This window comes from Pteropus medius, unplaced genomic scaffold (assembly GCF_902729225.1).
Source record: "Pteropus medius unplaced genomic scaffold, Ma_sr-lr_union100, whole genome shotgun sequence".
Taxonomy (NCBI): Eukaryota; Metazoa; Chordata; class Mammalia; order Chiroptera; family Pteropodidae; genus Pteropus; species Pteropus medius.
In genome coordinates, this window is record NW_024340692.1 from 20,455,855 (window position 1) to 20,470,326 (window position 14,472).

At 36.2% G+C, this 14,472-nt stretch overlaps 1 protein-coding gene across 1 annotated transcript in view; it reads left to right on the top strand.

The window, feature by feature from the left end:
- The window catches only part of RORB (RAR related orphan receptor B), a 175,857-nt gene that overhangs the window by 138,225 nt on the left and 23,160 nt on the right, over positions 1-14,472 (top strand). Inside the window, exon 4 of the mRNA XM_039842388.1 lies at positions 1,017-1,418. Coding sequence (XP_039698322.1) covers positions 1,017-1,418 — 402 coding nt within the window. The remainder of the gene's footprint in view (positions 1-1,016; positions 1,419-14,472) is intronic.

The following is a 14,472-nucleotide window of genomic DNA, read 5'->3' on the forward strand; positions in this document are numbered from 1 at the left end:
TACTTTATCCTTTCCACATTTCCTGAGCTCTCAACACCAACAGGTGATGAGAACACTGTCACAAAAGAAAAGAAAACAGAAACTCAGAGAAGAAGCTCCAAGTTTGTCATAGTTCCTACCATTAACATGAGTTGAATGACGTAGTGCTTCATTATTTGAACAAGGTGGTCCCTTGACGTAGGATGTTCATGGTCTAAAATGAGAGTTCACAGATTCTGAAGAAATATATCAATATCTGTAACAGTTCAGGAGATTAAGCTCTATAAATTAAGAAACAATACATTCGTATCAAACCATCTTCATATTACTCTATGACTACCTGCAGAGCCTCTTCCTCCCTTTCCCTCACAATGGCTAAGAATTTAAAGATGGGCAATATAAAATGGGGTAGTAGAATGAGAAATGAGGGATTGCTCTTGGCTCACTTGCTGGCTACTGGATACACAAAATTGCTCTTTTCCAAAGATCCTCTTCATTTGATCCCAAAAGCCAGCTGAAGGCAAATGATGTGGTTTACTTAAAATTGTGTTTATCACCCTGACCCACATCCGTGTTCTTATTCAACACATTATTTAGAAGATAATGAAATAAAAAGGTCCTATCTGACAGTCTAGTAGTTTTAATGCTGGAGGTGGGGTGGGGCTAATAATGAGTTTTTGTTGATATTTTAATAGCAAGTACTATTTGGTGGGTTTTGTTTTTTATGTTTTTTTCCCCACAAGTAAGAAAGAACAAGGAAATATGCCTTCTAACTTCGTAGCAACAAGAAATACATAAGTTTTCACATTTCTTCCTAGCTTAGATTTAGTTCTTGCTATGCACATAAACCAGCACAGACACCCCCGAATATAACTTTTCACCAAATGCAGAGTGCAAATGAATGGATCTTGGGCTATGGTGCTAGGAGTTTGTGCATTTGATGTTGAGAGGACAACCATCCACGACCCCTTGGACTTGTGGTGATTAATGAGAACGATAACGGCACGTGCTATTTTCTGCTTTTCTTTCTAACCCAGCTGTGAAGTTTGGAAGGATGTCCAAGAAGCAAAGGGACAGCCTGTATGCTGAGGTGCAGAAGCACCAGCAGCGGCTGCAGGAGCAGCGGCAGCAGCAGAGTGGGGAGGCAGAAGCCCTTGCCAGGGTGTATAGCAGCAGCATCAGTAACAGCCTCAGCAACCTGAACAACGAGGCCACCGGCACTTATGCCAACGGACACGTCATCGACCTGCCCAAGTCTGAGGGTTATTACAACGTGGATTCTGGTCAGCCATCCCCTGATCAGTCAGGACTTGACATGACTGGAATCAAACAGATAAAGCAAGAACCTATCTATGACCTCACATCTGTACCCAACTTGTTTACCTATAGCTCTTTCAACAACGGGCAGTTAGCACCAGGGATAACAGTGACTGAAATCGGTAAGTGGAAATCCCCTCCCGGCTCGTTTTTGGAAATCCTGCTTTGAAGTTGCCTGGATCCTAGTTAGTATGGTCATTTTCTTAGGTCTGGGTTGAATTACTTGCATTCAAGGCTTCTAGTGAGAAAACGAATTAATTTTAATATTCTACTAACTGTCATTGTTCCCCTGCCCCATGAAAGTTTGTTTCAAGCAAAGGAGGAAAGAAGAAATTATAAATAGAAAGATGCTATCTGTAAAGAACAGATGCTATTTGTTAAATTTGGGTTCATCACTGAAGGAAAAATGTTATTGGTATAAACAGGAAAATTTCAGCAAGGATTCAGAGTGGTGCTATTTAAAGTGAAATAGCTAAGGGATATAGAAATAGTGTATAATAACTGAATAGACAGAGCTCCCTCTGAGATAACTAGGGACAAACCATAAGCAAAAAGTACCTCAATTTCATTCTTCGTAAAGGCAGAGTGGTAGACCAGAGGACCTCTAAGCCTCCTGTAAATCTGAGTCCAAGAATCATACATGAGAATAGAATATGAATTACTGGCAATGAAAAGAGTGTAGTCTGAAATGTTACAGAATCTAAGAGCAACAAATAAGCTCCTGTAGGGCTAGTTACAGGCATGATTGCATCAGCAGCCCGATCCTCTTTCTGCTGTGATGTCCTTTGATTCCTAAGGAGCGTCTTCAAGAGTGCACTGGCCTAGGCATGCGCTCTTCTGACCTGACACAACTGTGTTTAACTCTGTTAAGCTCAGGAATTTATTAAGCGTTTAACCGGTTGATCTCATTAGCTAATTGCCATAAAAATATATTGAAGTAGGTTTAACACATTACCCTCCTGGTTGACAGAGTTGCGTGTTAACAGTAGCCTAAGTGCTATTTTCTGCAAAATAGAGAACTAAACAAACAGCGGCTATACTCAAGCTTCGCTGCAGTGTTTAGTGTACTGGGGAAGCAATACAGAATGCAAGAACCTTAGATGCCATGCCTCCTCCCATCCTACCCTGAGAGGTAGAATGTGATGTTTAAGAACCAGGCCACCTGAGTACAAATTCTGGCTCTGTGGTTCATTATTTGAGCTGGAGTAAGTTTCTAAATTCCAGTTTTTCCTTTTCTTTTCTTTTTTTTTTTTTTGATTGCTCGTCTTTCAAAAGGGAAAAGTATTAGTTTGTAGGTCACATGGTGGTTGTAAGAATTCAATGAGTTAATACTTGTAAAACAAAGCAATGTTTGGAACTCAGCAAGTGCTCAGTAACTCTTGGCTGTTATTACTCGTATACCATGTGCTCAGTCACCTTCTCTGTCTACACTGTGAGTAGGAGCCTGAAGCCTACGAGTGTTTTAAATAAAGTTGATGGGAACACATAATGAAGTGCATGCCATATGTATCTTGGCTACTTCTACCATCTGGTTGAGGAAGAAGCGATGTTACACAGTTATAAAACCTCAAATGTTATTTCTCCTTTTTAGCAATTCGGCATGTGACAGTGAGTAAAGAAGTTGTTGACAAAGCACCTGTAATGACCTTTACAACTGAGAGACAGAGAAAATTAAACACCAGCTATGATACAAAAATATTCCTTATTATTGCTATCCTTAACCTTGTTTTTTAACTATATTAGAGGAACTTCACTCACATTTAATTTTCACAAACATCTTATAAGATAACTGAAAATACTATTCACATTTTATAGATGAGGAAACAGAGGTTTAGAGGTATCTCATGGCCTCCTCAGGGTCCTTTGGTTACTAAATGAGAGAGCCAGGTTCCACCACAGGCAGTCTGATTCCAGAGTCCTTTTGCTTATCCATTACCCTGCTACCTGCTATGGGTTTAATATGCACAAACGGCATTGTCAACCAATAGGGACAGTCTTTTTAATTGATATCACTTAATTTATTCAAGAAGACATGTTAAAAAGAAAATGAAATAGGCACTATGTTTTGCTTTTATCTTACTTTAATATCTAAGTGCCGGAGTCTGCTATTGGTTTGAAACACAAGTGTAAAACCTAATGAAACAAAACTCACAATTGTTGGGTAATCTTCTGTCCATACCTAAAAAAGAAAGTCTTGTAAGGATTCAAAGGTCATAAGGTTTTTATGTGATTTAGAATCATGAGGAAGTATTATGGACAAAGAGATACAGCCAGGAACACCAGCTCTGGGTAGCCCTGGGGAAATTACTTTTCCTCTCTGGCCCTCAGTCTGTTCATCTCTGAACTGATGCCTTTGGACTAGATAATCTCAAAATTCATCCAGATTTTCTACACAGACATTGATACCCAAAATGAACTAGTATATATTTTTTTCTTAATTATTTTAAGACACTATTAGTCTGTAGAGATCTCTAGATAATCTCTGAATTTTGGAGGCTTCTTCCATCAGACTTTTAGGAATACAAGTTGATTGTCCTGCTAGCGCTCTCAAATTTAGCAGGCTCTTATAAACCTAAATATTAACTTGATTCACATTTTATTAAAACAGCAATGCCATCTAGTGGACACAAACTCCTATGGGTGTCAAATGTAGGTACCTATGACAAGCCACAATAATGGGATAAGCTAGCTATTCTTTCCTATACCATCCAAAAAGCTACCACTCATTTCACTAAAACACTAAGTCCTTAACAGTATCATTGGGTGGGAAGGCATGAGAGGTATAGCATTGGTGATTAAGAACTCTGGTTCTGGAGTCAAACTGCCTGAGTTCAAAACCTGGTGTGCCTTTACCTAACCTCTGAGTCTCAGTTGTAAACATGGGACAATAACAGTCCTTCCCTGTGTGTGTTGATTAAACAAGTTAATATTTGTAAGTTCTTAAGACAACATCTGTCATGGATAAGCCTCATTATTATTAACATAACTGGTATTATAATGTTAGTAACCTCATTATTTACTTAATAACATTACTAGTTATTTCAGGTCATATAATTACCTTTTATTGAGCACTTACAGTGTGCTGAGCATTGTCCTATATTTAATTCTCATAACAATCACACTTTGCTTGCTATATAAGTATTTGTATATCCATTTTACAGATGGAAACACTGAGGCTCTGAATTACAAGACTTATAAAAAGCAAAGTAAGCATGTAAGCCCAGGTGTGAGTAACATCAAAACCCATTCTTTTAACCATTATATTATATTTTCTCTCATCAACAAAGGGAGCCCCACAAGCTAATTGAAATTCCCACCACAAAATGTATTTAATGTTTGTTGCCTGCCCAATGTCTTTCTAGGTGCCACAAAAGAGCTTACAGAATGAACAGGCTGACATTTTGACTTGGCTTGATTAATGAGCATCTATACTAATCCAGCTGGTGGCAAGTTGTCATAGAGAGAACTCTGTGCAGAAAAAATACAAAATCTGATTTTAGCCACATTTTCACTAGGTACATTCAAAGCTATATCACACTGAAGAATTTTTAACATCACTCTTGGCTGTTAGAAGTCTTGATTTGTTTTCTCTGGTTTCTGAGAAAACAATGAAGTGTGTACAACCAGGTTATTATTCTGATATTGGATAATCTTAAAAAGCAGTTTTTTTAAAACCAGTTTTTTGATTAGTCTGTGTACATTATGGTTTTAAGGTTTGGAAACTTTTAATAAAAACATATGTCTAAGCACCATAAAATGACTCTATAAGCAACAGCATGCAGATCCCAAAAAGTCAGTTATATAAATGTTATCAGTCAGGAATAGTCCCCAGAAAATGAGACTTGTCTTTCTAAAAGTTCCCCAAAGAAACTACAAACTTACCAGGTCGAAAACTCTAATAACTAAAAAGAAATGCGGGAAGTCCTTTCATGCATGTTGGTGAATTTGACCTCATACCAACGCCTTCAAGTGGACAGTGAAGAAATCATCCCGTTATACAGATGAAGAAATTAAGGGTTGGAAACAGTGAGCAATTTCCCTAGACCACAGAGTTAAAGTGGTAAAGCTTAAATTCTAACGTAGGTCATTCTACTACCCGCAACTGCCAGACATTCTTTCAAAAGCATATTTTCGAAACGTGCCAGGCACTCAAGGCAAGCAGACCATGGTTCCTGCCCTCACCATCTAGGAGCCAGACATGAAAATAAATAATTGCGATTCAGTGTGTCATATATTATAAGTCCTGGGCATGATGATATCACAAACCCTTCTGAAGATAAGGGAGATGGGGCATATTGCTTACTCTGAACCCCATATCTTATGAGGAATGTTTCATTCCCATAGTTTTGGGAATAGGAAACAAAATGTGAGTAAGCAAACAGAACAATATTAAACATTTCAAGAATTGTATCCTTCCATTCATCAAAACCCCATAGGAGAAAAAGACATGAAATAAGACAAGTGCAAAAGTAAGATAGAAATTAATATTTAGGCAGCAGTATTAATTGAGTTTAGCTGGAATTTTTCTTCAAGCTAGCATGATAGATGTGTTATATCTCTGAAAATAAAATTTTACAGTGATTGGTGGCAGGGAGAGAAAGCTGGCAAAAGGATACCTGGCAAACAAACAGAGAAGGAAAGTGGAAGCTCATGTTTTTGCTCCATAGCTAATACTCTTAATGAAAGCTCTTTTAAGCTCAAAGACTATTGACAACGTATCTGTGGGGCGTCAGACAACAAGACAATTCAAACAGCCAAAAAACATGCTTTTAAAAACAAAAAAAAAAAAATCCATCAAATTAGCTGTGATGCTAAGAGGATAAATTGCCTTTTACATACACCACCTGAGTTTGCTGTTCTATTCAGTCATTTTCTCCCCAGATAAAAACAATGAAGTATGAATTCATTGGTTCCTCCTATATAATCTTAAATTTAGATTCACTTTGATATCCCTTTTGTGTTTGTTCTATGTATGTAACCTGGAATTTTAACCATCAAAAATAGAAATAAAACACTTTTTTTAAAAACTTTACCTATTACAGAAGGTGAATATTAATAATTAGAGTGGATTACAAAAATGAATTAGCCTAAAAGTGATCTAATCCTTGTCATGTACTACTTTATTCTATCAAGTCTACATAGAAACACAGAAGATATTCCTGGTACTATTTTATTTTGGGGAATTCTATAAAAATTAATAGTGTTTCAGTTGTTACTTATTAAGAACCCAGGCAGATGTTATGGTCTAAAGGCAGCACCTTTAATGACAGATAAGTATTTTGTAACTGCTTAAATTTATCTATGCATATTTATATATGTACATTTATATAAATATACATTTCTCTATCTATGCATATTTAACTATTCATTCAGAATTAGTACAGACAATAGAATTATCTCTAGCTGTGTATTTCTAATGTCCTTTGATGGCACCTGTATCAAACACAAATAGGCATTCAATTTAGAAGCAACCATTTAGTAAGTAATTAAAATAAAAGAATACTAAACTAGTGGGAAAAATCACTTAAGCAGTATGGGGAAAGGAAAATCCAGTGTTTTTAGCTCTTGCTTTCTTGCTTTTGGGGAAGACATCTTGTGAACTGTCATCTAACACCCCTCCCACCCACTCCCCAACCACAAGCCCTCTTCAGGCAGTTTAAGCAAAAACATTGAAACTGAAAGTTCCGACTCCAAATACTAGCCATGTGAACTTGTTCAAAACAGCTTCCTGAAGCTCAGTCTCTTCATCTGAAAAATAAGGCAGTTGGACTAAATGACTGAACAATTATGGTTCTCCCATCTCCTGATGGAAGCTTGGCCATACACATAAATATTCCTTTTGTTACAGCCACTTCCCAAGGAGAAGCATAAGATAGTGGAGAGGAGCAGACTTTTAGACAAGTAGACAACCTTGAACAATGCTGAAGCACTTGCCAATGGCAGTAGCCAGCCACACTTCCTCCCAGAGAGCAGGACCACATCCAGACTTTCCATGGGGTAGAATGACCCTGTCAATTATATAGTTAATAACCACAATTAAATCAGAACTGTGCGCCAACATCTTCTGTCCACCCACCGTCCTAAAAAAAAAAAATAAACGAATAAAATAAATGATCTGTTTAAAATGAGCATCAAGGACAACCAGAGACAGCTCAAGGATAGGGCGATGGCCAATCTAAAAATATCCCCAAGTTCATATACAATCAATGTAAAGAATAAACTTCTGTACAGACACAGATAAAGGTTCAGGGCAAATCCACCTGTCATCTCTGGCCCACTCCAACCTGATCACCTATAAACTATACATTCTACTAAGGGACCAGCCTTAAGCCTTGTTCTACCCAAGTCACCTTGGTCACCGGAAAAGGATTCCTCTGAAATTTCAACACTATCTTGTTCTTTACCACCCACAGAATATCTCTCAAGAGGCTATTATTTCCAGAGTCCTACCTTCTATCTCAAAAAAGAGTCCCCTTAATATGGGGACTGGGCTAAAATCAACTCAATTTGTCACTAGTCAATGGCCATGAATTAATTATTCTAGAGCATCCTGGGACAAAGAATACTATAGTTCTTTGCTAATAGATATTTAAATCCAGATATTTCTAGATACTCTTTAGTAAGCTTACAAAGATAGTTTAAAATCACCTTACTAATATGGTGTGATCATGCTACTGTCATGCTCAGGCTGTAATTACCCACAACTGGAGTAAAAGACATAATGTATACAAAAGCACTTTGGGACCATCTGGTTTCTAAACAAATATAAAGATGATTCATATCACAAATACAATACACATATAATCTCGGTTCAAGTACTTGTACATATCTGTTTATAGTACATGTATGCATATTAGTCACTACCTGCTTGTACCTCTGTTAAAACAATTTTCCTAATATCCTAGCATTCACTAGATTAGATAAATCTTCTAAATTATCTTTTGTATTTTGAGTTAGAATTGTGCAAAATTGACCTTTCTTAGTAGACTTTACTTAGAATTCAGAACTCTATAAGAAGATTCTAAAATCCACTAACAGGCACCCCACTCCCCACCACCAAAAAAAGCTATTCAGAAGCTATCGGAAAACCAGTTCTATTTTACATACTCAATTTCAAAAGCCACAGTAGATATGGAATATTCTACAGTAAAGAAGAAAGAAGATTTCATGAGGTGCTGCCTGTAACTTATTGAGGGAAGGAATGTTTATGCTTGTAAGGTGTCCTCTGAAACAGCCCCCACTATTGAACAGCATTTCAAGTTATTGCAAGCTTTGACACTAGCTCTCAGAAAAAGCTCTGAATTGCTTTTCCACTGATTGGGGTGAATATGTACTACTTTAGCTTCATTGTCAAGCACCTATTTTAAGAAGAGTTGGTTAAGGTTAAATACCACATAGAAATGTCAATTGACAACCAGGTTGCTGAAAGTCAACACTTTGGCGTTATTAGCATAGTAGTATACAACCAGCTTATCAGGATCTCTTTCCCATCCAGTACAGAATTTATTTATGTGATGTTTACAAAATAGGGGAAACCTGTTGGAAATGTTTCTAACTAGACTTGTTTGTCTTTTTTTGTTTGTTTTTATTTTATAAACTTTCCTTTGACAATATACCCTCAATACTGAGGAGAAAGAACTGACTATTTAAATTTGAGCCATATTTATAAGGTCTATTGTGGAACTGCTATTTGGTTTTCAAAAACAAACAATTTTGTGCTACACTACTTAGAAAACACTTATTTTAAAACATTAGTCAATTAAATGTATTATTTAAATACTCAAGTTACTTTTAAAATTTTAGATCAAATGTTTGAAAATGGAAAAATTTCCTCCAAAGATCTTCTTTGAATTAGCTCTTCCTAAAGGTCAGAAATATATTGACTAAATTTCTAAAAGGCAGATGGATGGAGGAGGGGTTGCTTGTGTTTAAATTAACAGTCAATCCATATGTCAACAAAATCCAAATAGTAAAAAGTCAATCCTAATGACGGCCCTGAGCAATTTTCATAATTAGGTTTTCATCATCCATGACCCATTAATTGTCCTTTGGGAGTGTGTGGAGGTACAGTCTTTAAAAGAGAGTAGAGAATGGGCTCTGGATTATATTGTTTTTGTTTGTTCTACCTAAGATTCTCCAAGTGCTTTGAAGACCATGAACTGTACTCTCAGCCTCTGTAATTTTATAAGACTTCTCCCTCATGAGCCAAGACAGAGAGATACCCCTGTGTAGCCCTTCAGACTCAAGTTGCCCTGCTTCTCAGAGCCTTTAGAAAGTGTCTAAGCTACCAAATCCTTCTGTAGATAGCAAATTAAACCCAAAGAAACTAAGACTTTAAGATGTTAAGTAACTTCCCAAAGAGCATGAAATAAAAGTCTAAAGGGGGCCATATTGGTTTCCTTCATCTTACGAGATAGCTTCCCTAGAATTCATAGGTTCTAGGACATTGAAGTAAATTGATCTTTTCTGATTGTTCTGTGAAGGAAGTCTTTTACTATGAAAGTTAACTGTGAAATACAATGTTTTTATAATAGATTCTTTCTCAATTTTCTTAGCTAGTTTGAAGAAAAGTTTGAAGGAACTATAATTTCCCCAAAATTCAACATGCATTATTGCAATAAAACAAAAACACTTGTGATCCAAAACAGCTCTCCGTTATTAAATTATTAAGAAGGCACTCTCTTAATTCATCTGTTTTGCTGTCTGTTTTTCTTTGTGTATATACTCTGCTTAAACACAAATGCTATATAAAGTCTTTGTTTTTCTTTCTCCTTTACTTTCTGCTTTCTTACCTTCTATTAAAATGCTCTTATCTAAGCGTCTCAAAATCTGAGAAAATGTTAACCATTTTTTTAATCTGTTCAGTCTTTGCCCAGATATTATTATTTGTATTACCCTGATTTTTTTTCTTTGTTTTTCTCTATGTTTTTATTTCATTGAAATGTATTTTATTATATTTTCATCATTTTGTACAGTTAATAACATAATCTTATATTTTACTAATATATTTTACTGAAAAATTCTAAGAACATTTTGGTTCAGGTCTGCGTGAAGTAAAAATCAGTTATTCCATTCTGTGATATAACAATTGGCAATAGAATTTTTATGAAAAGGAGACCAGAAGCTATTTTAATTCATTGGTGAGAAAATATTGAGTGGTTGGACCATGAAACTGGGCCAATAAATGAGTTATAGGTTATTTATGCCCCAAACTCTTTCTTAAAAGAATTTGAAGAATTTAAATGCTAAAAACTACTTTCCTATTGAGGCTGTGTATTACTAAGAGATGGTTGCTTTAAGCTTAAATGTTGTTAATGTTTTTATGCTGACAGCATAGTTCTATTTATGCTAAAAAATAACGATCTCTAAATAGAGGTTAGAAAAATCAGAAAGGTCTTGAAATTGTCCTCTCTGATATTGTCATCTATTACACACTAACCAGTAGAATTGTTCTATTTAATGATAGAAAACTTATAAAACTAGTGGTCTATTGTCAAAAAGACAAAATTCACACTTGGTTAAATGTTTTATCTTTCAACTAGTTGTTCTAATATAGTTACTGAGAGCGTGGATTCTGAGAAATCTTGATATTCTGAAAACCTAATATAGGCACTTAAAACTTGCTTTGAGCAAGTCCGTAGAGATATCCTGGGATTAATTCAAAGTGAATACTCTAAGATCCCCACTTATACACTGGTAGTATAAACTAAACAGAGAATCGAGCGGTTCTCTAGATCCTTAAGGCAAGTGATAAATTAAAAATTCATTAATCATTTTGATTGAGGCCTGAGATATAGTATTTTAGGAACAATATTTCCAAGTTTTTTTTTTTTAAATCCCCTGTGGAGGAAAATGAGCAAGGGATACAGTTCACCAAGAAGAAACCACCGCTTCGAATGAGGGGGGAAAAAAACGGGGGGAGGAGAAAGAATTAGGAAGTTCAGATGCAATCCCCTATAGTGCTATGTATAGCTTTGAGTCTCAGCTTTGTCGCCTTCGTACAGTTAGGCAACGGGTACTCTTGGTAATAACACTGAAAGCAGCAGTTTTTAAAGATATACTCAACTTTCCCTGTTCCCAGGATGTGGGATTCTAATGAAACCACCCGTGCAATCCGTGTCTCAGACACTGTAGACTTTGGAGAGCTACATTTGCTGAAATGTCTAGTGAGAGCTAAAATAAGCCCCTTTGGTGGAAAAAACCTGCTGAGTGGTTGAAATCAGAGCTGCAGAAGGTCACTTGCTATTTTAGTAGCTGCAAGCTGGTCCTCATTTTATAACATTATAGTTATAAACAAGAAGTTGTCACCTTGCTTGTCAGTTTACTTATTTCTCACTGAAATAAGCAGATGTCTCTGTTTTTTCTTCTTAGAATTGGGCAATTTGGATGACTTGTTTCTGAATTTTGCTTTACTGGGTGGATCAATACATAAGAAAACTTATTTTTCATATATTTCTTTAAGCGTTACTTCAAAATAATGTTTTTACATTGTCTAATATTACTGACCTTTAAAACTCCATTTACCATTGTGAACTTTATCATATATATATATTTATCATATCATATATATATAATCTCAACCATCTGTAAATGCTTTAAGGGAGAACTTCCTTCTTCTTTGATTTATTCAATAGATCACAATGAAGATTGATGAGGATAGGGGAGGGATGTGGAAGTCCTTTACAGTCTCAGAAAGGTAATAGAGAGCCAACTAACTTCTAGAATTATTTGGACACAGTCCATTAGGAAATTGAGAAAGGAGGTTAGCTCCAGCCCCAGGGTTCTATAATTTTTGCACACAACTATTGAAAATTACCATCAATTTTATTCCAGTTTTCCTTTCATAAATATAATTTCTCTTATTGCCCATGTCATAAGTGGATTTAAGATTATCCCTAAGGCTTCTAAGGAAATGTGACAATTTTACCAATATTTAATTTTTTTTCATCAAAAATGATAAAGTGTATTTGCCTATCGCAGTTATTTTAAAGTTTTTATTAAGGTATAATTGACATACAAAAAGCCGTACATATTTAATGTATACAGCTTAATGATTTTGGAGATAAGTGCACACCCATGAAACTATCACCACAATTTATGCCATAAACATATCTCTATATCAATTATTTTAAAAATTTCTCAGATTATTCTTTCACTTGAATCCCAAATTGTCATTTCTATCTCATAAAAAGTTACATAATACACGAAGTTACAAATTCTGTTAATTGGTTTTAAGTCTTGGGTTCCAATAAGCCTTCTTTCAAGAAAGGGATCAGGGTCAAAGTCTAAAAACAAAACAGCGATTTTATTTTTAAAATGTTATATATATACATACGCACATATGGGGAAGTAGAAGGAAGAGGAAGAGAGAGAGAAAGTGAGAGCAAACTATTTTTCATGAGATTAACAAATAGAAAACAAGGATCATGGACCTAATATTAACCTGTAATTATATAACCAGTTTTCCCTGGCCAGCATCAATGCTTTTAAACTTTACCTCATCATGATTGAAAAGAATGACTGGATTGAGCATATAAAATTGTTTTCCTTATTGCTTGACATCATTTTATTAACTATCAAAGCAGCCCATGTACTCTGAGTTAGACAAACCTCTGTCTCACTGAACACATATACAGAATCTTAACTACTGAGAAGATGTAGCTGCATTTTATTATCCACTTAAGAAATTTCTAACCTCATTCCTGATCTTAGGAAGAGCAGAGCGTAGGGCTCATGGGCAGCACCTCTGAAGATGGTAGTATTTCCCATTAGTCAGTCATCTGGGCCATATTCCTGTTGGAACCATTATCCCAGCACAATATGTGCTGACTTCTTCTTCGATATGTGCCTTCTGCAGCCGGAGCTAGTTAAAGAACCCAACAAAAATTGTGTTCCAAGAGCCAACTGCAATCCAAGTCAGGGAAATGGATGAAGGATGTACGATTGCCCAGAAAGATTCTATATCCTCTGCTTTTTAACTTTAGTCTCTTTGTCTGCACTTTCTCATGTGGTTGGTCCCTGGAGATGATAGTGTTTACAATTACCTTCTCTATTTTTCCAAGCAAGGACTCTTGAAAGTTCCTTTGGCTCCTAGCAGGAACTTCACATACTGTATTCATTGTCTCTCCCTTTGTCCCCTCTTTTGAAATCCTTCTCCCCTTTTCACGACTGCAGACTCCTAGTCCAAGCAAACCATCTCCTCTGATGTTTGTGCATCTTTCTAACTGACAGAATGAGCCCTCAGGCCTTACTCCTATGGGACTAAGTCTAGCTTTACCCTGTGGTTTATCAACCTGAGCTTTGAGAGGGGATCAAGTCAGGTTTTTGCACGCGGCTCACCTTTGCACTGCAGACTCATTGAAGGAAGTGGAAGGGAACTGCTCTGAAACTGCTGCTACTGTCTTAACTTTAACTGAAATATATAAGCCTTATGTCAAAAAGAGATTTGCCTTTTATTTCTCACCACGAGTATGAGAAATAATTATGCATGTTTTATGTTTGACTTCAAAGCCATTGTGAGTGCTTAGGCTTTAAAATCATTAAACAAAGGGTAAATCTAAGCTTTCTAAAATATTTTGTGAAATAAAGCAGAAAATAGAAGAATGGATGGATAGATGCACATTTGCGACATTATTTTTACTAACTCTACATTGGTCTAGCACCTACTATATTTAATGTTCTCTCTCTCTCGCTCTCGCTCTTGTTCTCAGTCGCTCTTTCTCATTTGTAGTCCGTGTGCATCCTCATTCAGAGTTGTCTTGAATCCAGCTTCTCCACTCCATCTCTGTTCTTATCACCAAGTCCAAAACCTCCTCAGATCTTGCCTGAATTTTCACAACAGCCTGATTAATCTCATACTTTCTAATGCCATCTCATCTTTGCTATGACCACAACCACCTTTCTAAAAACAAAACAAAACAAAACAAAACGGACCACGTCACTGTCCTGCTTCACAGCTTCCACAAGCTCTCAATCACTTACAAGATAAAATTCAAATTCCTTAGTCAGCTGTTAAGTCTCTAGTCACAATTTCCATCCCTCATCTTATATCTTCTCATCTCTTCCATACACTCTATGTTGCAAACACTACAGACTTCTTGCCAGAAAAGAGAGACTCAATTTCAAAACACCATTTGCTAGCTCTGTAAAAATGAGTCAACTCGCTCACTCTTCCTG